The following is a 24,419-nucleotide window of genomic DNA, read 5'->3' as shown; positions in this document are numbered from 1 at the left end:
TGGGTCACTTTTGGGGATTCCTAGGACCACTGCCTCCAACTGTCTATCTTCGTACCACTACCTCTGGTGGATTGTTCTGTCAGTAGAACAAGACAAACCCATGGATTGTGGTGGAGGAGTCTGGGATATTAGATGAAAAGTGCATCATTGTCAGCTCTTTGGCTGGATTGTGCCCCAATTCAGGGACAGGTCCCCAGATATTCTTGAGGAAGGTTTTAAGGATCATCTGGGCTAGATGTGAAAAACACTATGATGCTAAAGGAACTCAGTAGGCCAGGGACCATCCGTGGAGAATTTCTCTGGGCTAGATGTGCCCTTTTTCTTTTGGAATCCAGTGCCTTTTTTGATGCCAGGTAGTTTGTCTTATTTTATATTTTTATGTCACAGCTGTCCGGTACAACTGAGCAGCTTACTAGTCCATTCCAAATGGAAGCTAAGTATCATTTACATGGATCGGGAATCGCAGTTTGCTTAGACCAGATAAAGAAATAGGTTTCCTTCCAAAAAGGACATGAGTGAACCAGGTAGGATTTTCTAAAAGTCTGGTGTGTTTCATTGTCCTTCTTACTCCATAGTATTTCATTGGCTGAATTTGGTTCCTCGTTTACTATGGCAGAAATTAACCTCATGTTTCTGAATCTTTGGTTCAGGCTTCTTGACAACCCACTCCCCACATCACCTTTTGGTATTTTATGACACATTCAATACCCCAAGTTGTAAATTGCAATCCTCCGTGGGTCTCAGAACATTGTTTGTATCTTATTGTATTTCTCTACCATTCAAATGTGTGCATAGGTTGTGCAGTGGTACAGATATACAGCAGGCATTATTTAATGCACTAGGACTGTGACAGAGGTGAAGGATTTTCCTTTGTGATGGATCATTCATTGGATTCCTTACTCCAGGTTGGTAAAGAGTGCACACTTATTCTAAGACAGGAACCATGACTCCTTTTACCAAGCAGAAGAGCAGATCTATCTTCGGACAAGGCTTTCATGTAGGCTCTGTTGAAATGCCTTTGACCCAAAGCATTCGATCTGTTTCTCTTCTCACAGATGCAGCCTGACCCGCTGAGTGTTTTCAGCATTTTCTGTTTTTATTTTAGATTTCCAGCATCTGCAGTGTCTTTGATTTTCACTTACTTTTATGTTGGTTAATGACTGTGATTTTCCTTGATGGAGATTCATCTATGAGTGTTTGAAGCAGATTAATGAGCCAAGCTTTTCCATTCCATTGTAAATACTTTCTTTGAGTGAAATTCTGGAGCTGTATTTAAGAACCTATGAACAGGTTAGACCATGTAGCCTCTTGAGCCTGTTCCAACATTCAATGAGATTGTGACCGATGTGGCCAAACTTCATTTACCCTTTACAGCATATCCTGCCGTATGTTTAGTTAGCGACATAGTATCATTCTGAGATCTAAAATTAACATTGACCTGGTATAAACTGCCGTTTGTGCAAGAGAATTCCAAATGTCTGCTGTTCTTTGCATACAGAACTGTTTTTTAATAGCACGTAAAAAGCCTGGCTTCTGTTGTTTAGCCAGTTTCCTAACCAGGTTAATCATTTACCTTCAATTCCATGAGCTTCAGCTTTTATCTAGCACCCTCTTATGTCTTTTGTAGGTGTTTGTAAATAAAGTCTATGGGCATTCCTCTATTATTTCAGTCACCTGTTCAAAAAAAATTTTATCAGATTCACGAGGCGTGACCTGACCTTTCAAAGCCATGCCAAGTCTTCCTGTTCATCTGAAAATTTTCAAGGTGTTCAGTTTCTTTTTAAAAAAAATATAGATTAGTTTGAATGCTGTATTTCTATTGTGTGAAGATTTAAGCAAGGATTGTGAGATGGGCAGGGCCACAGTTTGTGCAGTGAAGGATATCATTCTTGAGAGTTTCAGGCTCCTAAGAGTTTTAAGGTAAGCAATGTCACTTGAGCTCCAGAGTTGGACTTTTACTGTATTGACATTTTACTCCTGAAAGATTAGGCATATTTTTCAGACACTAATCTATTCCTCATTTTCTATAGATTAGTGAGTGGTTCTGTATGCTGTGGTGATGTTTCCATTAGGGAATCATATAGCACTGAGAGGCTATCATAGCTGTACCAGCACTTGAAGGAGCAATCCTATTAATCCCACAACCTATTCTTCCTGCAAATTTTTGCTTTTCAAGTATGCAACCAATTTCATCTTTTAAAATTGCTTTTGAATCGGTTTCCACAGCTTTTCAGGGAATACATTCCAGATCATACAGCTTGTGACATAAAAAAGTTCTCCTCATCTCCCAGCTTTTATATAACCTCCCCAGCATTGACCAGATTTTACTTTGTATATCTTTTCCTTGCCCCATCTCCTGCTCAATCCTATTCCAATTAAGCTGCAATTCACCAACTTTCCTTCCTATCCTCAGTTAGCTGATATTTTGAACTGTTATCCTTCTTTAGCTGTTATGCCCAGCTCCCTCCCTCAGCACCCACACTCACTCCCTCCTATTCCAGCATGCTGCTACCACTCCTTTCCCCAAAAAAAACAGTCTCAACTCAAACTCCAGTCCTTAAATTGCTGCTGCCTTTTAAATCTGTGCTTGTCTATCTTGGAACTCCATGGAATTGTCCAAGCAGGTTTCTGATCCGACACAGCTTCAACGAAACTCCCAGTTGCCAACTACTGCAACAAAGGTAATCTGTCCCTTCTAGTTCAGTCCACATTTGACTACATCGTCCTCTTATACCACCTCTGTAGTGTATATGGAGGTGGTTTGTGAGCCAGACTTGCAGTGCTGGTAAATACTATCTATCGTAATCTCCAGGAGGCACCAGGAGCTTCCATAACATTGGATGTTTGTTGCAGACTAAACACCAACATATGATTCCATTACTTGTACGACATTTACATTTTTATATATAAATATACACATTTTCCACTATTGTTCAACAATATGGGGCTGCACCTACCTTGTTCCATTATCTTTGTTCCAGTTAGTGAATTACGTACAGTAGCTTCCCTTAGAACCATAGAACAGTACAGTACAATACAGGCCCTTCAGCCCATAATGTTGTGCCGACCTTTAAACCTTGCCTAAGACTATCTAACCTCTACCTCCCCCATATCCCTCTTATTTTAAATTCCTCCATCTGCTTATCTAACAATCTCTTGAATTTGACCAACGTACCTGCCTCCGCCACCACCCCAGGCAGCGCATTCCATGCTCCAACCACTCTCTGGGTAAAAAAAACCTCCCTCGGATATCTCCCTTGAACTTCCCACCCATTACTTTAAAGCCATGCCCTCTTGTATTGAGTATTGGTGCCCTGGGGAAAGAGGCGCTGGCTGTCTACTCTATCTATTCCTCTTAATATTTTGTATACCTCTATCATGTCTCCTCTCATCCTCCTTCTCTCCTAAGAATAAAGCCCTAGCTCCCTTAGTCTTTCCTCATAATGCATACTCTCCAAACCAGGCAGCATCCTGGTAAATCTCCTCTGCACCCTTTCCAAAGCTTCCATATCCTTCCTAAACCTGTGTCATTATCTTTGCAATTCCCCAAGGTCTTTACTTCATCCCTACACATGAGCCCTGAACTTTTCAACAAGTTAATGACTCACATGGACACCATAAGATATCGAAACTGAAAAAGGCAAAACGGTTGGCATGGACATGGTGGGCTGAAAGGCCCATTTCTGTGCTGTACAACTCTATTACTCTAAGGTCAAAGTCGCAAACTTCAATCCCCATCCCTGTTCCTGGCAATTGACTGATGCTAATCCAACTGTTTGCAACTTTGCTGTCATATGTCATCCAAAAGTGACCACCTCTGACACTACCTATTTGCAAGGCCTACATGGCACCGCATTGTCGGGCTGAGGGTGCCACCTTTCTCACGTGAACAGGCATAACCTGTTCTCTAAACTGGATGAATACGATCCCACAGCTCTGTTTCACTGAGGAGTTATCCCAGTGTGGTGGTCAATATCTATTCCCCATGCTAAAATAAATAGTCTGGTGGTCTTCACACTGCTGCCTCCTAGAACTTGATGTACACAAACTTACTACAATATTTCCTGTATTACATTGACCAGACGCCATTGGTCATGAAGTGCTTTGGGGTGGCCCGGTAAGCTTAAATAGCACAATATAAGTATAAATCTTTCTTAGTTTACAATGCATTGTAATCATAACAGTGGCATGGTACAGATTGTAGTTCTGTTCCCAGGACTAAGGTAATGAACTAGCTCCTGTGAGCTGCAGTTTAACACAGTAGCACAGTAAACCACAGAGTGTAGGAAAAATGTATGACCTTGCACACTCTATCAGTTGTGTCTTTAGAGTGCCTTTTAAGGTAAGAAGGTTTTGAGGTAATGACCAAAAACATACATTCTGCTCTGAAACGTGATAAGTCACATGTACATCGAAACACACTGTAAAATGCATCTTTTTGCGAAGAGTTTTCTGGGGGTAGCCTGCAAGTGTCGCCATGCTTCCGGTGCCAACATAGCATGCCCACAACTTTCTGACCCGTTCGTCTTTTTGGAATGTGGGAGGAAACCGGAGCACCCGGAGGAAACCTACGCAGACACGGGAAGAATGTACAAACTCCTGACAGACAGCAGCCAGTATCTCTAAACTTTGTGAGAATTTAGAGGTGAGTTGGATTTGGAGAAAGCAATGGACTTCTGATCTTTCTGACTCTATCTTTAGTTTTTGTTCCAACTTTCCCTTGTTTGAGCAGATAGTTCCCTTCTCTTTACAGAACTCTGTGCATTTTTGTCCCAATTCCAGCCCCAGCAAACAGCTTTCCTTCACAGCCCCCACTGGCAAAGGAGGCCCCAGCTGTCAACTCCCAGCAGCAACTGGTCAAAAAGGAGTTTTAACCGGCTCTAGCCTGGAGCTAAACATCTGGCGAAACAATGACTTGCCACACCAAGCAATAATCAGGTGTGCTTGTCAGTTTGAGGAAGCTTAAATAGCAAATACTAAAGCATCTTTCCTTGCATAACAGGTCACAGGGCCTGACCCAGCAATCTTGTTCCCTCCACCCCCAATACGTCCCCACCCACTTTCACCCATCCGTCTTTTTGAAGGGCAATCCGGGGCTTTTTCAGAATTGGGAGCAACACTATGTGTGGCAGGAGGTACCGTTTATAATGTGATTTATCTATTCCTTTAGAGATGGGTGTCACTGGCAATGCCAGAGTCTGTTTTGCAGTCCTATTTGTCCCCGAGAAGATGGTGGTGACCCATCACTGAAACTAATGCAGCTTGTGCTCCTCCAGGTACCTGCTGCCCTTGTCCTTCCAAGTGGTACAGATCTCTGCTTTGGAGGGTGCTATTGCATAAGCTTACTGCTTTGCTGCAGTGCATTTTAGTACACACTGCAGTCACACAGCAACAGTGGAGAATGAGTGAATGTTTAGGGTGGTGGTGAAGTTCCATTCAAGCAGGCTGCTTTGTTCTAGATGGTGTCTAGAAGGAACAAATCAGGAGAGCAAGAGATAATTCTGCAGACAAACTGCTGGAGGGACACAGCCGGTCAGGCAGCATCTTTGGAGGCAGAAGGATGGTCAATGCTTCAGTTCGAGATCCTGCATCAGGAGGGTCTCGACCCAAAATGTTGAATATTCTGCTCCTGTCTGGGTGAGTGCTGTTAGGGTTGCACTCATCCAGACAAGAGGAAAGTATCCTGATTCTCTCCTGATATGTGCCTTGCAGATGGTGGGAAGGCTTTGGGGTGTCAGCAGGTGAGTCACTTGCTGCAGGATATCAAGCCTTTGACCTGCTCTTGTGGCAGTGGTTTTTACGATGGAATTTGGCAATGATAATACCACTGGTGGTTAGTTACTCTTTCATTGGTCATTGCCTGGCATTTACGTGGCACAAATATTACTTGTGCCACACCCACAGATCACCCACAGATGGATGTTGTTTGGGTCTTACCGAATCCTGGCACAGACTGCTTCATTTGCTGAGGAGTTGCAAACAGAATTGAACATTGTGCAATCATCAGCGAACATCCCTGCTTCTGACCTTTATGATTGAAGGAAAGTCTTTGATGAAGCAGCTGAAGACACTTGGGTCTAGGACACTGCTCTGAGGGACTCTTGCAGTGGTGTCCCAGAGCTGAGATGATTGACCTTCAGCAACCACAATCTTTTTCTTTTGTGCAAGGGAAGACTCCAGCCAGTGAGAGTTTTCCTTTTGATTCCTGTCAGCTTCAGTTTTACCAGGGTGTCTTGATACCACATGCACTTAAATGTTGTCTTAACATCAAGGGCTGTCAGCTGTTCTGTCCACCTTTGAACCAAGGATGTGATGAAGTCTGGAGTCGAGTAGTCCTGGAAAAAGCCAAACTTGAGCATCAGTGAACTAGTAATTAGAGATTAACTGCTACTTGCTCACTCCCCCAGCACTCTGCTGATGGTTGAGAAGAAGACAGAGGCAATAATTAGCTGGACTGTGAACAGAACATACCTGGTTAACTGCTCCTGTTGCCAAATTGATATCACTGTTGTAACTCTGTTGGCAAGAGGTGCAGCTGCTTCTGCGCACAAGTTTTCTGATGCAAGAAACAAACTGCTGGAGGAATTCATTGGGTCGAGCAGCGCCTGTGGTTGGGGTGGGGAGGAATTGTCAACATTTCAGGTCAGGACCCTGCATCAGGACTGAGGGAGAGGGAAGATAGCTGGTGTAAAGAGGAGAGAGAGAGAGAGAGGGGTGAAACAGCAGCCGGTAGAAAGGTGGGGGATGATGGGCAGAAGGAGTCAGGTGGTGGAGGAGGAGGGGTAAAGTTGGGCGACAAAGACAGGCGGGTGTTAGGTGGAAGCAGACAAGGAAAAAAGGGGGCAAACGGAGCCGGGGAAGGGAGGGGTGGTGGTGAAGGTGGAGGGTGATAAGTGGGGACACAAAGGGTACAAGTGCTGAAATCTGATAAGGAAGGAAGCTGATAATGGAAACCATTAGGGGACAGATGAAAGGCAGATGAAACCACATGGGGGAGGGTATCAGGTGAGTGAAGTGTGCGGGTCGTAGATGGATGGAACCACAAGGGGTAGGTGGACGAAAGTGGGTAATTTGGGACTGGCGGGGTGATGTGGGAAAGGGAACAAAAATGAGAGGACCAGAGGTGGATCATAAGGAGAAAGGGGGAGCACAGAAGGCAAGGGTTACCTGAAATTGGAAAATTCAGTGTTCATACCGCTGGGTTATACGTGTTCTTCTTCTAGTTTGTGTTGGGCATCCACAGACGCTGCTCGACCCGTGGGTTCCTCCAGCAGTTTGTTTATTGCTCCAGAAGGCAGCATCTGCAGTCGCTTGTGTCTGCAGCTTCTTCAATGTTTTCTGGTCCCATAGCCTTCCCTGCCTTTTTGTTTAACATCGCAAGTATTGAGTCAACTTGGCCAAAAACCCTCCTGTGATGACGGGGTTCTCAGGAGGGGCTGACGTGGACCATCCATTCTATAATTCAGGCTGAAGGTATTTTCAGCTGCTTCAGCATTGTGTTTGGAAATCATATACAGAGCTCCAGCATCACAGAGGACAGAAATGTTGTTGGAGCCTTCTCCTCTTAGCTGTTAAATTATTCATCACCATTCATGACGGGATGTAGCAGACTGCAGAATTTGATCTGATCCATTGGTTGCAGAATTGCTTAGTTTGTAATGAAGTATCTCTTCAATTTTTTTTTAGTTTGAGATTTCATTGCTACCTGATGCTGCAGAGTGTGACAGTTTTGAATATCATTTTTATTTCTAATTTAACAAACATTCCATAGTTTAACAAAAAATACTGGGAAAGGTTGGCATGTGTTGCGGAATCAATCAACCAGTGGGCTCCTGAAATGAGATGAAAACTCGAGTGAAACAGGGTGATGCTAGAAAATAAAACCTTTTACTCTGGAGAAGATTGGATGATATTGTTATCGATTATAAGATCTTCGCCATGCCAGTATCTGAGGCAGATCCTGTAAGAACAAACGAGATAAAAGCAAGAATCAGCCATTCAACACCTTGCACCTGCTCCACCATTCAATATGATCATGGCTGATCTCCCACCACCACTTTCCTGTTCTAATTGCACATCCTGTAATGTCCAAAAACCTAAAAGAAAATCTATTGATTTCTGGTGTGGAAGTTCAGTTTACATTTGTGCAGGTTTATTTTCGAACTCTGTAGATTTTATCTGGATGATATTATCTCTTTCCTTTTCTCATCATCCCCTTTACAAATTATTTCACCCATTTCTTTTAAGAGCTGCCCCAGGACACTGTGTTGGCGTAAAGAAAGGAGTAGCCTGTCATTATCACAATGTAATCACTTTCAAGGAAATGTGGTAATGCAAAGCAGAATAATTTCTCATCCCTCTCTTTACTCCCATAGGAAAATCCACCATTGACGGCCGTGTTACTTAGCTGTCTAAGCCCTGAGTTCTGGAATCCTCGCTGTAAACCCCTCTACCTCTACACGCGTTTCTCTTTAAGATGTTGTTTTTTTAAACTCTTTGAACTTTGGATCCTTTTTTTTCTAACATCTCTTTCTTTGACTTGGTCTCAGTTTTTGTTTGGCTTAATTGCATTCCCATGTGCCACCTTAAATTATTTTTCTACATTTAAGGGGGCAATGTAAAACAAAAATCGGTGCTTGTCTGAGATGATTTTGCATTTGGATATTGCTGCATTAGTGCCACCAATTGTACCTGACCTGAAGCCAGAAGTCACACAAAAGTAGTCTGACTAAAAGAAAAGTTCAATTTATTCCCATTGATTGTTTCTGGGTGCTAGTCTCAGCGATTCTCTGCTGGATTCATTTTAGATAAGCTACCAAAATGTACATCAGAACTGGGCACTGTTTACCAAACAATTAAGACAGCTATTGCCAGCTTCATTTTTGACTGAACATCTTGTCATTTTTGTTCACAAAATACAACATTGCAAGAAAAGGAATTAGTTTCAAATTGTACGTATTTTGATGGCTGTCAGGGCTAATACTTTTGAGTTAATATTGGCAATTTGTAGTGAGGGCTTGTGTGAACCAAAAGGCCACGTGAGTTCTGGATGGAGCAAAAGAGGAGATGGAATATCAAATGAGAAAATCAGACTGGCGAGAACAAAGAATTGCTATATCTGGATTGTGAAGGCGGGACAGCTTAGGAACGTTCTTGAAAGAAAAGCTGAAAGATGGAGATCAAAGAAATTGTACAGATCAAAATTGGGAAGGTATGAGAGAGGTAGGTAAAAAGGAATGAGTATTCTGAGACTGGAAAGTCAGCTGGGCTTTGCGCATTTCTACAGATTTGTGTAAATACATTCTCCAGATATTGAATGATCAGGAGCTGACTATTTAATACCGACCGTACTAGTTCAAAACATAATTTGCCCTTTAAAATTATTCATGTGCATTTAAAATCCGATTTGAAGTAAAAGCATTTCATGGGAGCGCGTGGGATGCACTGTTCCTGCACACATGCACAGGGGTGTTCACATATACACACATGCAGGCACACGTACAAATCCACACACACAGTCACCCTCTATAGCTTCCATTAACTAGATTAACTTAGAACAGCAGAATGACTGAGTACATCCAAGACAGATATCATTAGATATTTAAATATTAAGGGAATCAATTGATATTGGGTTGATGCAGGAAAGTGGCAGCGAAGTGAAAGATCAGTCTTGATCTTATTGAATGACAGAGCAGAGGCAAGGGGACAAATGGCCTACTCCTGCTTCCAAATCCTCCTCTTCTGGCGGTGTGCCATCAAATGTGCAGAGCACAGAAAAAGTTTCATTGCTGTGATTTCTTCTTGGGCGGCGCAGTGGTGCAACAGATAGCTGCTGCCTCACAGCTCCAGTGACCCGGGTTCGATCCTGACCTCCGGTGCTGTCCGTGTGGAGTTTGCATGTTCTCCCTGTGACCGCGTGGGTTTCCTCCAGGTGCTCCAGTTTCCTCCCACATCCCAAAGACGTGCGGGTTGGTAGGTTAATTGGCCGCTGTAAATTGCCCCTGACGTGTAGGTGTGTGGTAGAAAATGGGGGGAAGTGATGGCAATGTGGGGAGAATAAAATGGGGTTAGCGAAGGATTAGTGTAAATGGGTGCTTGATGGTCAGTGCAGACGAATTGGGCTGAAAGGCCTGTGTCCATGATTCGTAACTCTGTGACTCTAAATTCCAAATCTCAGCCTTGCCATTGTGAGCATAGGACCAGTAGAGTTTCCTTTGGGTCACTGTTGTCCATGTTCTTCCGAGTGGCTTTAATGTATGACGTAAACGTCTGATGAACAAATCCCAAAAGTCTTTTCTTGCTAAATTGGGAGGTGGTTTCGTGTGTGTGTTGGAGGAAAGGGACTTTCAGTAAAAGCGATGGAAACATTGTTTAAAAGTAACACTGAAACGATGCAATGGTAATAAACTATGAAAAGGAATCACTTGCTGAGACAAAATAATCATAAAACCTTCCAAGGAGGCACCTCCTGCTTGGAGGCTGGTGGCAATGCTGATACTGAATAGAAATACCAGCTGAGGAAGTATCACTTGGAAAAATAACCGAGATTCTCAACCCGGGCAATCCAGAACACCACTGATCCATCTCAATCTCATCAGTATCTCACTGCAAAAGCAGATTAGATATTCTGAATGTTTTTGTTGGGATTGAATGACAAACAGCAAAGCAAATGGTGAGCTCAAACTTTTCATTCTGTTTCCCAAATATAAGACATAGGGCACTCAAATAATTCCATTTAAAATGTAAGAATGGCGACCTGAAATTGATTTGAAGTGGTAGTTTGAGTTTCAGGACTGCTGTCTTAAAATATACTTGCACAACAAAAGTGATGTTTGACAAGGTTCCACTTCGTAGATCCCACTTCGTAGGCTCATCCAGAAGATTGAGATGCATGGGATCCACAGTGACTTGGCCATTTGGATTCAGAATTAGCTTGCCCATATAAGACAGAGGATAGTGGTCAATGGGACTTATTTAGGCTAGAGGTCTGTGACAGGTGGTGGTCCGCAGGGATCCGTACTGGGACCTCCGTTGTTTACGGTGTGTGTGTCTATATATTTTTATATATATATAGTGGCATTGCAAAAGGCAAAAGTTTGGGCACCCCTGGTCAAAATTTCTGTTACTGTGAATAGCTAAGCAAGAAAAAGATGACCTGATTTCCACCAAAAAGCATAAAGTTAAAGATGACACATTTCTTTAATATTTCAAGCAAGATTACTTTTTTATTTCCATCTTTTACAGTTTCAAAATAACAAAAAAGGAAAAGGGCCTGAAGCAAAAATTTGGGCACCCTGAATGGTCAGTACTTAGTAACAGCCCCTTTGGCAAGTATCACAGCTTGTAATTGCTTTCTGTAGCCAGCTAAGAGTCTTTCAATTCTTGTTTGCAGGATTTTCGCCCATTCTTACTTGCAAAAGGTTTCTAATTCTGTGAGATTCTTGGGCTGTCTTGCAGGCACTGCTCTTTTGAGGTCTATCCACAGATTTTCGATGATGTTTAGGTCGGGGGGACTGTGAGGGCCATGGCAAAACCTTCAGCTTGTGCCTCTTGAGGTAGTCCATTGTGGATTTTGAGGTGTGTGTAGGATCGTTATCCTGCTGTAGAAGCCACCCTCTTTTCATCTTCAGCTTTTTTACAGACGATGTGATGTTTGCTTCCAGAATTTGCTGGTATTTAATTGAATTCATTCTTCCCTCTACCAGTGAAATGTTCCCCGTGCCACTGGCTGCAACACAAGCCCAAAGCATGATTGATCCACCCCCATGCTTAACAGTTCGAGAGGTGTTCTTTTCATGAAATTCTGCACCCTTTCTTCTCCAAACTTACCTTTGCTCATTGCGGCCAAAAAGTTCTATTTTAACTTCATCAGTCCACAGGGCTTCTTTCCAGGATGCATCAGGCTTGTTTAGATGTTCCTTTGCAAACTTCTGATGCTGACTTTTGTGGTGAGGACGCAGGAAAGGTTTTCTTCTGGTGACTCTTCCATGAAGGTCATATTTGTGCAGGTGTCGCTGCACAGTAGAACAGTGCACCACCACTCCAGGGTCTGCTAAATCTTCCTGAAGGTCTTTTGCAGTCAAACTGGGGTTTTGATTTGCCTTTCTAGCAATCTTACGAGCAGTTCTCTTGGAAAGTTTACTTGGTCTTCCAGACCTCAACTTGACCTCCACCGTTCCTGTTAACTGCCACTTTTTAATTACTTTATGAATTGAGGAAACAGCTACCTAAAAATGCTTTGCTATCTTCTTATAGCCTTCTCCTGCTTTGTGGTGTCATTTATTTTAATTTTCAGAGTGCTAGGCAGCTGCGTAGAGGAGCCCATGGTTGCTGATTGTTGGGACAAGGTTTGAGGAGTCAGGGTATTTATAAAGCTTTGAAATTTGCATCACCTGGCCTTTCCTAACGATGGCTGTGAACAAGCCATAGGCCTATCAAGCTAATGAAGGCCTGAGACCTTGGTAAAGGTAATCTGAGAGCTCAGATCTCTTGGGGTGCCCAAACTTTTGCATGGTGCTCCTTTCCTTTTTTTCACTCTAAAATTGAACAAAACTAAAATAATACACTAATCTTGCTTAAAATGTTGAAAAGAACGTTTCGTCTTTAACTTTATGACTTTTAGAGATCAGTTCATATTCTACTCACTTAACTATTCACAGTAACAGAAATTTTGACCAGGGATGCCCAAACTTTTGCAAGCCACTGTGTATGTGTGTATGTATGTATATACATCTATTTATGTATTTTTATATTCTTTCTCTCTCTCTCTCTCTATCTCATATATACACACACAAATGAGTTGGATGAAAACATGGATGGGTGGGTTAGTAAGTTTGCAGACAATGCAAAGATCGGTGGCGTTGTGGATAGTGTAGAAGGTTGCCAAAGGATACAGCAGGATATAGAGGATTGCAGATATGGGTGGAGAAATGGCAGATGGAGATTAATCTGGCCAAGTGTAAAGTATTGCACTTTGGGAGATCAAATGTAATGGGACAGTACACAGTTAATGGCAGGACCCTTAACTGTGAATCAGAATCAGGTTTATTATCACTCTCTGATATGACATGAAATTTGTTGTTTTGCGGCAGTAGTATAGTGCAAGGACGTTTAAAAAAAACTATAAATTACAAAATAAATAAATAGTGCAAAAAAAAAGGTACAATGAGGTGGCGTTCATGGGTTTATAGACTGTTCAGAAATCTGATGACAGAGGGAAAGAAGCTGTTCCTGAATTGTTGAGTGTGGGTCTTCAGGCTCCTGTGCCTCCTTGCTGATGGTAGGAACGAGAAGAGGGCATGTCCCGGATGGTGAGGGTCCTTAATGATGGATGCCGCCGCCTTGAGGCACAGCTTCTTGAAGATGTCCTCAATGGTGGGGAGGGTTGAGCCCGAGATGGAGCTGGCTAAGTCTACAACCCTCCGCAGCCTCTTGCAATCTTGTGCATTGGAGCCTCCATACCAGGTGGTGATGCAACCAGTCAGAATGCTCTCCACTGTACATCTATAGAAATTTGTGAGTGTCTTTGGTGACATACCAAATCTCCTCAAACTCCTAACAAAGTAGAGCCACTGGATTGCCTTCTTCATGATTGCATCAAAGTGTTGGGCCCAGGACAGATCCTCTGAGATGTTGACACCCAGGAACTTAAAGCTGCTCACCCTTTCCACCGCTGACCCCTCAATGAAGACTGGTGTGTCTTCTTCCGACTTTCCCTTCCTGAAGTCCACAATCAATTTCTTGGTCATTGCGAGGTTGTTGTTGTGACACCACTCAACCAGGAAGGATGTGGAGGCTTTGGAGAGGGTACAGAAGAGGTATACCAGGATGCTGCCTTGATTAGAGAGCATGGGCTATGAGGAGAGGTTGGACAAACTTTGGTTATTTTCTCTGGAGCAGCAGAGGTTGAGGGGAGACCTCATAGAAGTTTGTAAGATTATGAGGGGCATAGATAGACAGCCATTATTTTTTTAAGGGTGGAAATGTCTAACACTAGAGGGCATGTATTTATGGTGAGAGGGGGTAAGTTCAAAGGAGATATGCGGGGCAATTTTTTTACACAGAGAGTGGTGGGTGCCTGGAATGTGCTGCCAGGGGTGGCAGCAGAGGCAAATACGATGGAGGTGTTTAAGAGGTTCTTAGATAGGCACATGAATATGCAGAGAATGGAGGGATATGGACTTGTGTGGGCGGAAGGAATTAGTTTAGTTAGGCTTTTAATTACTAGTTTAATTAGTTTGGCACAAGGGCCTGAAGGCCCTGTTCCTGTGCTGTACTGTTCCATGACATATGTTACATATTTCATGTAGAAATATATCAAAAGAAAACAAAATGCTACTCAGTATATACGAAAAACAACCTCCCCATTAAAACAAAAACTAAATTTACTTTTGGTGTCAAAAGCCTGAACAATTTAAGTTACAGCTATTCATAAAGATATATATAATGCTCTGGATCTTGTGGAAGGACTAACAATAAGGCTATCAGCGATCACAGTTAGAAGCAGAATAGGAATTTAAATATGACCACTTTTGGGGGGCGTATTAAACACTCATATGGAAAAGCAGGTACAGACACACCTTTAACATGTATGGTTATATCGGTCAAAGTCTGTCCTACTCCCCCCCCCCCCCCCCCCCCACCTTGTGAATGTCTGCACTGCAGCTATGGAGTAAACCAGACGGCAACCTCCAGCCCCGACATGCTTGGTTATATGAAGAAATTATGCAATTACTATCTGATATTCCATGTTCATAAGACTTAGTGCACTGGGGTTTCACCAAGAAACCAACCAGAACAAGTTAGTCTTGTCCCATCAACTCTGAATGAATCTTCAGCAGCATAATGAATCTCGATTATTATCAGATATCCTGACTCCAGCTGAATTTCTTTTACAGGAGTCTTGTTTATCAAAACATTATTACTTTGTTTCTTATCTTTTTCTCATAGTATTCTCTTTTTACTATGTTTTCTCTGATCTTGCATTGAATTAAAAGTTCTACTTCATCCTTCATGGTTTAGAAACTGTATTTCACTGGGGATTTTGGGGACATGTTGTTGAATCCTTGTGGTGGCAAGTCTCATGTACTCAGAGGATGAGAAATAGATCTCCAGTTATCACAAGTTACCACAGATAAGTCTGAGGGCAGCTATAGATTTCATAAATGATGAGTGTAGTTCTTTCAACAGTGATTGCAAAATCAAGCTAATGGCTCACAAAAATGACAATTGAAATTGATGTCATTTTCACTCAGATGTTGTCTTTTATATTTATCTTGAAAGTCAGAGTTCCTTTTTGTGAGTAAGCTGAACAGACCTACTTTGCTAACTAACACTACATTCTAATATTTACATTCTGGCTTCTGTCATCTTCCTTTCCAGTCCTGACTAAGGGTCTCGACCCAAAACGTCGACTGTTTATTTCCCTCCCTAGATGCTGCCTGACCTGCTGAGTTCTTCGAGCATTTTGTGTGTGTTGTTCTAATATAAAACTGCCTGGATCTTGTTAGAAAATTTAGGTTGTTTTAACAGCACTTATAATTATTACTGTGCAGATTGGCTCGCAGTTTGAAAGGATTAAGAAATATACCATGAGTAACAAAGCTCCAGGACTTACTAGTCGATTTGCACCAATCTGTCATTAGCTTTCTGCGAACAACATTTCACACTTAGCCTAACATTACTTTTACAAACCACTGATTCCCGTTCAAGCATCACAGACATTTAGAGGTAGTAATGAAGCCTTAAAGCACCATTTTTAAAATATTTCTACAATTCCAATCAACCTACACACCCCAGAATATGAATAGTTTATATATCTTCATTCTTTATCAGAATCAGGTTTATTATCACTGACATGTCGTGAAATTTTAGTTTTGTGGCAGCAGTACATTGCAAGACATTAAAAATTACTATAAGTTACAAAAATAAGTCTATAGTGCAAAAGAAGAATAATGAGGTAGTGTTCATGGGTTCATGGACTGTTCAGAAATCTGATGGCGGAGGGAAAGAAACTGTTCCTGAAACATTGAGTGTGGGTCTTCAGGCTCGTGTACCTCCTCCCCAATGGTAGTAAAGAGGGCATGTCCCGGATGGTGAGGGTCCTTAATGATGGATGCTGCCTTCTTGAGGCACCGCCTCTTGAAGATGTCCTCGATGGCAGGGAGGGTTGTGCCCATGATGGAACTGGCTGAGTCTACAGCCCTCTGCAGCCTCTTGCGATCCTGTACATTGGAGGCTCCATACCAGGCGGTGATGCAACCGGTCAGAATGCTCTCCACCGTACATCTGTAGAAATTTGCAGGAGTCTTTGGTGACATCCTGTTTTTAGTCAGTTAGAAATGCTTAAAATTGTACATTTTTAACTGTTTTGTGTTTTCTCTCTCTTTGTCCAATTATTCTTTCCTGCTTTTTATTTCCCTTTCTGCACCAGATTTGACTCTAATCACCGTTCCTTTTAATGGTCTTCTGTTTCCTTATCATTCCTTAGAACTTGTCCCTCTGCAAGAAACTTCTTGGAGTTGAAGGGTGCAGGAAATAAATGATATCAAGCACATAAGATGTTCTGGCCCTACAAGATCTAACCCATTCATTATATTTTCACCAACCTTTGTCACGCTAATTCCCCTCTGCTTGCCTGCTGCCCACTGAAGTTGTTCATGTGAATGAAGGAGCATCCATCCAATTTATGGGTTGGTGCATAGGAAATGTAGTGAAAAAAATATCAGACCATTTAAAGAAATTTGAAACCAGGCACAGTTATCTGACAAAGAATTAAAATTGAGAATGGAAGAAGAAAAGAAAACCACCCCACATTAAAATCAATGGGTCACTTTAAAAATTGGGAATTGATATTGTTTCATCGTTCTCAGATACATGGCGGTTCTATTTCAGAATAACTAATCAAAATCATTTTTCTTCATTTGTATATAAATTATGCACTGCATTATTGATCACAAGGTTGAGGCACTGCATAATTAATGTACAGATTTACAGAAATGATCAAAGAAACAACACTATGGTATAATACATCCTCTATCTCACAGACACTGTTTCACAGGGATATAACACAGTTGTTATGTGTTCTGGGAGTTTAGTCAAATTGTTTCACTGCCAAGCTTTCGGCAAGGGAGAAATATCTAACATCCTGAGCCTTTGTACCCTTGAGTAGACTTTTTTCTAAACTTAATGTGTTTATTTTTTTGTAGAAACTTTTCCCTTTCAAGTTCACAGCTTCTGGCAGTAATACTAATGGCCTCCTTTGTAATCAGTAATTTTTGGCATATGGCTTCAACTCTTGACATCTGGGATATTTATTTATGTGCTTCTCTCCATGATTTGAAGCACTAGGCCAGAATTCGAACAGTGTCAACAGATAAGAAGCAAATGTTCAGTTAGATAACAGTACTTGTGTCTTTATGCCTCTGTAAAGAAGATTTAAGTAACTAGATCTCATAGAATGCAATTCTCAATATCTGCCGATGCTTTGGAGACATCTTATGGATTTTATCCAGAAATTCTTGTTTATTGTCTGTTGGTGCTGACTCACAGCACCACAGAAGTACTCCTTTGACCTAATCTACAGTACAGGATAGTCAGTGTTAGTCAAATACTGGTCTGCGTGCATTCTTCATTTTATAGGTCACTAGACTGAATTCCTCATTCACGTCCTGAAGCAGACAGATGCAAGCAATTCCCAGTCACATTGAAGTCCTGAAGGCTGAGCTAGCCTGTGGCAGAACTTTGCCTGCCAAGCAGCTCAAAGCTCAGCTACCTTTTTCTCCTTTAGAGGAGTCGCTCTGTGTAATTTAAAAGAAAGGTGAATGACGAGACCCAAGTTCAGATGTAGTAATCTTTTCATGGATGCTGAGTCTTACACAGAATACTCAGATTTCTGTGTTTTTAGAGGATCAGTATTTTTTTACAGAGGTGTTCCAAGTGTTGGGTGTGAGAAGATCTTGGAGCTTTCAAACATTGGGGCATGGAGTATGTTAGTTATGAACTAAACTGCATGCAAACTACTGAGACAGGAAAAGGCACCCAGAAACCTTCAGCAGTTTGTACCACTGTTCACACCTATTTGCTCACGCTTGGTAAGTATACACAAATTTCAGGGCATAGTTACAGCAAACAAGTACTTTAGTGTCTTGAGTATAGAGCAATTTCACTGACCCAAGTCCTAAACACACATTCCTATTTCATAGCTTACAGAGAATGAGAAATTCAGTAAAGAAAGAACTAGAATTAACGTATCCCAAGAGACTGCAGATTCTGGTCACTCCCATTGAGTTGCTCCAGCATTTTGTTTTTTGATTTGGATATCACTATTTGCAATGTTAGAATGCCCCAAAGTGCTCTGCAGTCAATACAATACCTGAGTATATTCATTGTTATAATGTAGAAAACCTGGTATCCAATATACAGCAATCCCACAAAGAACAGTTTTGGTAACTTTAATGGCCAGATAATCTCTCTTAATACACCAATGGTTGATGTACAAGTGTCTCCTTTCTGTTATACAACCCTGATATGAACGCACCCCATCTGCGTCTTTCCCAGATCTAAAGAAATTATCTGCTCACTAAAGTTATTTCATTGCTGTTGGTGGGAACTTGCTATAAATTGGCTACCAGGTTTCCAACATGGCAGCAATGACTGCACTCTAAACCTGCAGCATTGACTGCTAAGGACTTTGGGCCATCCTGATTTTACAAATGGTGATATTTATGAAATGCAGTCATTAAAATACTGTGAAGGAAAATTGCCTAATTTTCATGTTTGCTCATTTTGGCTTGCATCCTGATTTGGAGCGATTCTTAAACGGTGTGGTTTTAGCACACTGAACATCACTGGTGTGGCTTACTGCATCTAAACCTTTCCTCGATAAATGACAATTTGCCAGCAATTTAGCTGCCAAGCATTGTGCTGTAATTTTGAAAGCAAGTTTCAATTGTCTGGATTTCTTTTTTCACCTAGGAAATTGAAGAGAGTTCACAACTGAAAGCCATATATTCAGGATTGTTGTAACTTAATCAAGGCTAGAAGAGGCCATTGCTTTTACTGTATATGTTCTGTGAAGTTCATGCTGTTTTATTCAGTGACATTGTTATAAAACTACACAGCTACATGTCTCTATAAGCCCAGGATCAAGTCTAAGACTGTAACATGTCACAGTTTATGGTGACATATTACAGATTCTAGCAAAAATTGTGCTTGTGTTACAACAGTGCCAATAATTCAAAGTACTTTGGGATTTTCTGTGAGAATGAAAAGTTCTATACAAATGCGGGTATTTCTTTTCTTTGTCTAGGTGCATTACAGCCTATAACTTGCCTATAACATATGTCCAGCATATTACAATCCATAAACATAGTATTAACATATCTGAGACAATGTTGGTTCTTGTGCCATAAGGATAAAATGGCTGGAAGCATATAACAGCAATGCAGAATGCATCAATCAATGTTTCAATGAACATCATTTCATGCCACTACTAACTTTTTCTTTTAAAACAGGATATTGCAATAGCATCAGAAATATGGGTTGTTGTGTACAAAACTCACCTGTTCTAGTCTGATTCTGTTAATGTTATCCAAACTCTTCATGGTGTGCACTGATTTGTAACAGCTAGTATTGTGGTTGTGAGTATCATCAAATACATTTCTTATATGGCTCAGACTCTCTCAGAAAAATGTATGGAACTTTATGTTATCGCAAAGACAAGAAAACTGCAGATGTTGGACATCTAAAATAAAAATGCTGGAATACTCAGCAGGCCAGGCAGCACTGTGGAGAAAGAAACAGTTCATATTTCATGCCGCCAATGATCTTTCATCAGAACCCACCTGCTACTCCCTTAATTTCCAACGAAAGGTCATTGAAATGAAATATTAACTTTGTTTCTCTCTTCTCAAGATGCCTCCTAACCTGCTGAGTATCCCCAGAATTTTCTTTTTAGATGTCCAGCATCTGCAATTTTTTTTTTGTCTTTGCGATTATTTAACGTTCCGTATATTTTTCATAACCTGTGTATCTTCAGCATTTCCGTATGTTGTCTGTGTACATTCAACAATCCATGCTCCATTACATATCTATATTATTATCTATATTATAGATATATTATTATCTATATTTATTTATCTGTATTATTGTAAGAATATGTACAAAATGAATGTCCTTTATCACTGTGCCTTTATCATAAACCTCTCCCCCTTTCATGGTATCTTTTAATGTCTTTCTGTATTTCCCTCTCCATCTTTCACACACTTATTGGTTGTTCAATTTCTTCCCTCCCTATTCCACTCTACGCCCTCTCTAATCCCTCTCCTTCACTTAGCCTTCTCTCATTCTCTCCTACCTCATTTCACTGGCCCATTTTTCCTTAACCAACTGACTCTAATCCCATTCCGAGATCCTTTTTTAGGTTGTCTTTCACTGACAATACACTGCCCCTGCTCTCCTTCAATCCACCCCTTTCCTCCTCCAGTCTTTGTTCCACATTTTGTCCCCATGTGCTGTGAGGGCCACTGCGGTGCTATGCTAACAAAGCACTCTAATCTGAAATAATTTGGTATTTCAATATCTTGTATGTTCAAGTAATGGAACATGTGTGTATTCAAGGCATAGCATAACGCAGAGAAACAAAGGACTGCAGATGCTGGAATTGAGATGAAAAACACTATGATGCAGGAGGAACTCAGTAGGCCAGGCAACATCATGGAGAAAAGCAGGCAGTCAACGTTTCGGGTCGGGACCCTTCCTGACCTGAAACGTTGACTGCCTGCTTTTCTCCATAATGCTGTCTGGCCTGCTGAGTTCCTCTAGTATAAGGCACTTAGAGATCCAGACCACATAAGGAGAGGGTCTAAAATTCCACTAATCTTCCTCCCCTTCCTCCACCACCCCCCCCCCCCCACCCACCCCCCAAGAACACAACAGTAGAAAGGCAAGGGAATGCAGTGAGTAACTGACAATGGAACACACCTTCCATTTTCCTGGAGTATGGTAGGAGATCAGTAGAATCTCAGCAGAATTTTGGGGGTGATATTTTTGTGAATGAGCAAATGAGCAGCTTGTTTTAGTTTTTGTTCATACTTATAAGAGCGGCCTTGCTTAAATGATGACATCTGTCTTTTTTTTGCAGATGAGAGCCTTCTTCATGCAGTGAAGAACAATGACCTACAGCAGGTAAACCACAGCCTCAACAGAAAGGCCATTGTGTTTTATAAAGAACAAAGTATGGGTGATATTTACCCAGCTTGATGTGATGTCTGACTTGAATAATAGCCAATGCTATCATGGGTTATGATCAATTACATGGCATCTAGGTTATGTATTGCTTTCCTATAGTGTAGGCCTCAAAGATAACTTGCATTTATGTAGCTCCTTTACAACATAGTGAAGGATCTCGTGTTGCTAGATCAGTTATACTTTGCAGCCATTCAAGGAGACCTTTTAAAGGGCCAGTTGAGGGAAGGAATTCCAAACTGAAGGTACGGTTGGGCAAAGGAAAAGTGGGACGTGCAGAAGAGCAGAACTGGAGGAACACGGACTATGCAGAAGATTGTAGGGCTGTAGGAGATTGCAGAGATGGGTTTTAGACATTGTCTGATGGAATGTTGTTTGAACATCCAAGTGGAACTCCAGGTTTATGCAATTTACTGGAGAGGTTTGTTGCCACTTGAAATGAAAGCATCTGTTTGAACTCCTGCGATTAAGTTAACCCTGCAAATAGTTTTGGTTTATTTTGTTCTCTGATATGCCTGCAAAAATTTTCATCCTCAACCAATGTCAAGGGCAAGTTCCTCATTAATTGTCCTCCAGATGTAAGAGTTGAAAACTTCTTTTTGTGGGAACAAACATATTATACAAAAGCATGCTATTATTTCCCTTAAAGCATAGGAGACAGAAAAAGTAACTCATTTCAGAGAATTGCATTTTCCTGCAGACAACCACAATTTGTATTACACTCTGGACTTGTAAAATTCTCAGGGGAGGAGGTTTAATGTAAATAACATTTAGAAGAAAGTCCCAGAGTCTCTCTGGATGGTAACTGACTCTAAGGAAACTTTAGCACCAGCTCTTAAATACACTTATTCCTGCAGCACAAGTACAGATGAGTATGACTGTTATTTATAGTCATTTTCCACCTTTTTTATATAATGTGATAATTATATTAATCGTGATTTCTTATAGCAAATTTATAAGAGAAAGCTACCAGAGTTCTTTTAACGTACAGTTCACAACCTTAAGACGCACCATCTGGCCCATCCGGTCTGTTCTACTACTTATGTTCTGCAAAAGCCTATTTCCACATTACTTATTTCAATCCACTTCTCTAAATGAGGATTGAAAAATTTCACATTTGTAAGATAGAATCTCCAAAGATGGAAGGGTGGAATACTTTGTGAGCAGGTCAGGAAATAGATCAGAAAGGGGCATCCATTTGAGAAAGTCTTGCACAAGGTGTCTGTGTTTGAAAGGCTATGTTGTAACAGTGTTTCAAATTGAGTATAAGAGTTGGGATGTTATGTTGCAGCTATACAAAACACTGGTTAGACTGCATTTGGAGAACTGTGTGCAGTTCTGGTTGTCACACTACAGGAAGGATGTGGTAGCATTAGAGAGTGTACAGAAGAGATTCACTGGGATGTTGCCTGGAGTGGAGGGCTGCAGTTCTAGGAGAGATTGGATGGGCTGGATTTATTCCCACTGGAATGTAGGAAACCAAGGGGTGACCATTATAAGGGTTTATAAAATTATGAGGGGCATAGTTAGGAGAGATAGTCGGACACTTTCTACCAGGACAGGGTAATCTAGAACTAGAGGTCATAGATTTAAAGTGAGAGGGGAGAAATTTGAAGGGGATTTGAGAGGTAAGTTTTTCCACGTAGAGTGTGGTAGTTATCTGGAACAAGCTACCAGAGGAGGTGATAGAGGCAAATAAAATTACAACACCTAAAAGACATTTGGCGAAGTACTTGGATAGGAAAGGAATAGAGGGATACGGGCCTAATGCAGGCAAATGGGATTAGCGTAGACAGGCTTCAGGATCGGCACGGAAAAGGTAGACCGAAAGAGCCCATATCTGTGCTGTATGTTTCTATGATTCCGGAATTAGAAAACACGAGAAAATGCAGGTAGAAGGGAAATTTAGGACTGAAGGTAGAAACAACACTGGAATGGTCTTTCTGGAAGGCAGTGGAGGTAAAAACCCTGGAATCAATTATTTTGTGAAGGTGCCTTCCTTGAGGAGTAGCTTCGAAAGAGAGATACGGTAAATAGTGAATAGTCTTCTCCATTCCTCCATTACGACAGTATTAACATTTCAAAACTACTTTAGTGAGCACAAATTCCTTTAGTATATCCAGAAGCTTTGAAAGGCAAAATGTAGTTTATTTCTTTTGTAAGTTTGTGTGCAATTCATGTTGCATAAATGTATTTTGTTAAAGATTATAAGCGTAAGAGATTGCCATGGGTCGAACCTGGTTTCCGCAGATTACTTCACACTCTGCTAATTTTTTCACTGGCTTTCTTTCATTTTGTAAAGAAGTGTAGACACCTATATTATGTTGGTGCCTCATCACATTACACCCAAAGTACATTGCATAAAGACCCTTGTAATATAGTGACCATTCTGTACAGAAGAAGCAATGAAGTGAATTAATCAGCTGATTTGGATTGGTGATTTGAGATATGAATTTGGACCATTGGACTGGCTGACGACCTTTATTCTTCAACACTTGCTGTTCTTAGTTTTTCTTTAAATTATGGGATCCAACTAAACCACTGGAATGCAGGCCATCCCCAGGTAAAGCACAGCTTCCGTATTTACAGACGTCCATAAGACGATTTAGTCAATAAGCTGGAAGATACACAGAAATCATTCAATATGGTACCCATTTCTCCATGGTGTTATATTGAGAAGCACACACGACAGATAAGAAAGAACAATTAATAAAACTTGAGAGAGAGAGAAAACTAGTTCTGCCATTTGTAGGAATTTGTACCTTGGACTTTTGACTTTAATAATATGGGAGCTTGTTCCTTTGTAGGGGGTGGCCTGCATGGCAAACAATATAGTTGAATTGACAGAGTGAGTGAGTTAAACTACTACTTATTCACTGGCAATACTTAAAATCCAGTGGTATAAAGTCATCCATACATTGTCGCTCCGTATGACATTAGTGTCAGTCTGCTTCAGTTACTGAAGGATGAGGCCAGGCAGGGGGGCAGGAAGTAGTACTGCTACTGACTAAATCCCTACCATGACAATAGTAAAGGGCACAAAGATCCTTGACGTTTTTGAGATCATTGAGCCTCACTAGGCAGCACCACTCACTCGCAATCTGCACTATTCCAACTATTACATTGGATGATGGAAAATTGCAGAGCACATGCCTGAAGTATTCCAAGATGTG

The 24,419-nt window shown here is 41.3% G+C and overlaps 1 protein-coding gene across 1 annotated transcript in view; it reads left to right on the top strand.

Moving 5' to 3' along the window:
• dgkza (diacylglycerol kinase, zeta a) overlaps positions 1–24,419 on the top strand; it is a 405,283-nt gene that overhangs the window by 354,577 nt on the left and 26,287 nt on the right. Inside the window, exon 34 of the mRNA XM_052029707.1 lies at positions 21,143–21,186. Within this exon, the coding sequence (XP_051885667.1) occupies positions 21,143–21,186 (44 nt within the window). The remainder of the gene's footprint in view (positions 1–21,142; positions 21,187–24,419) is intronic.

The sequence above is a fragment of the Pristis pectinata genome, chromosome 14, assembly GCF_009764475.1.
Source record: "Pristis pectinata isolate sPriPec2 chromosome 14, sPriPec2.1.pri, whole genome shotgun sequence".
Classification (NCBI taxonomy): Eukaryota; Metazoa; Chordata; class Chondrichthyes; order Rhinopristiformes; family Pristidae; genus Pristis; species Pristis pectinata.
This window is presented reverse-complemented; position numbering and strand designations above follow the sequence as displayed.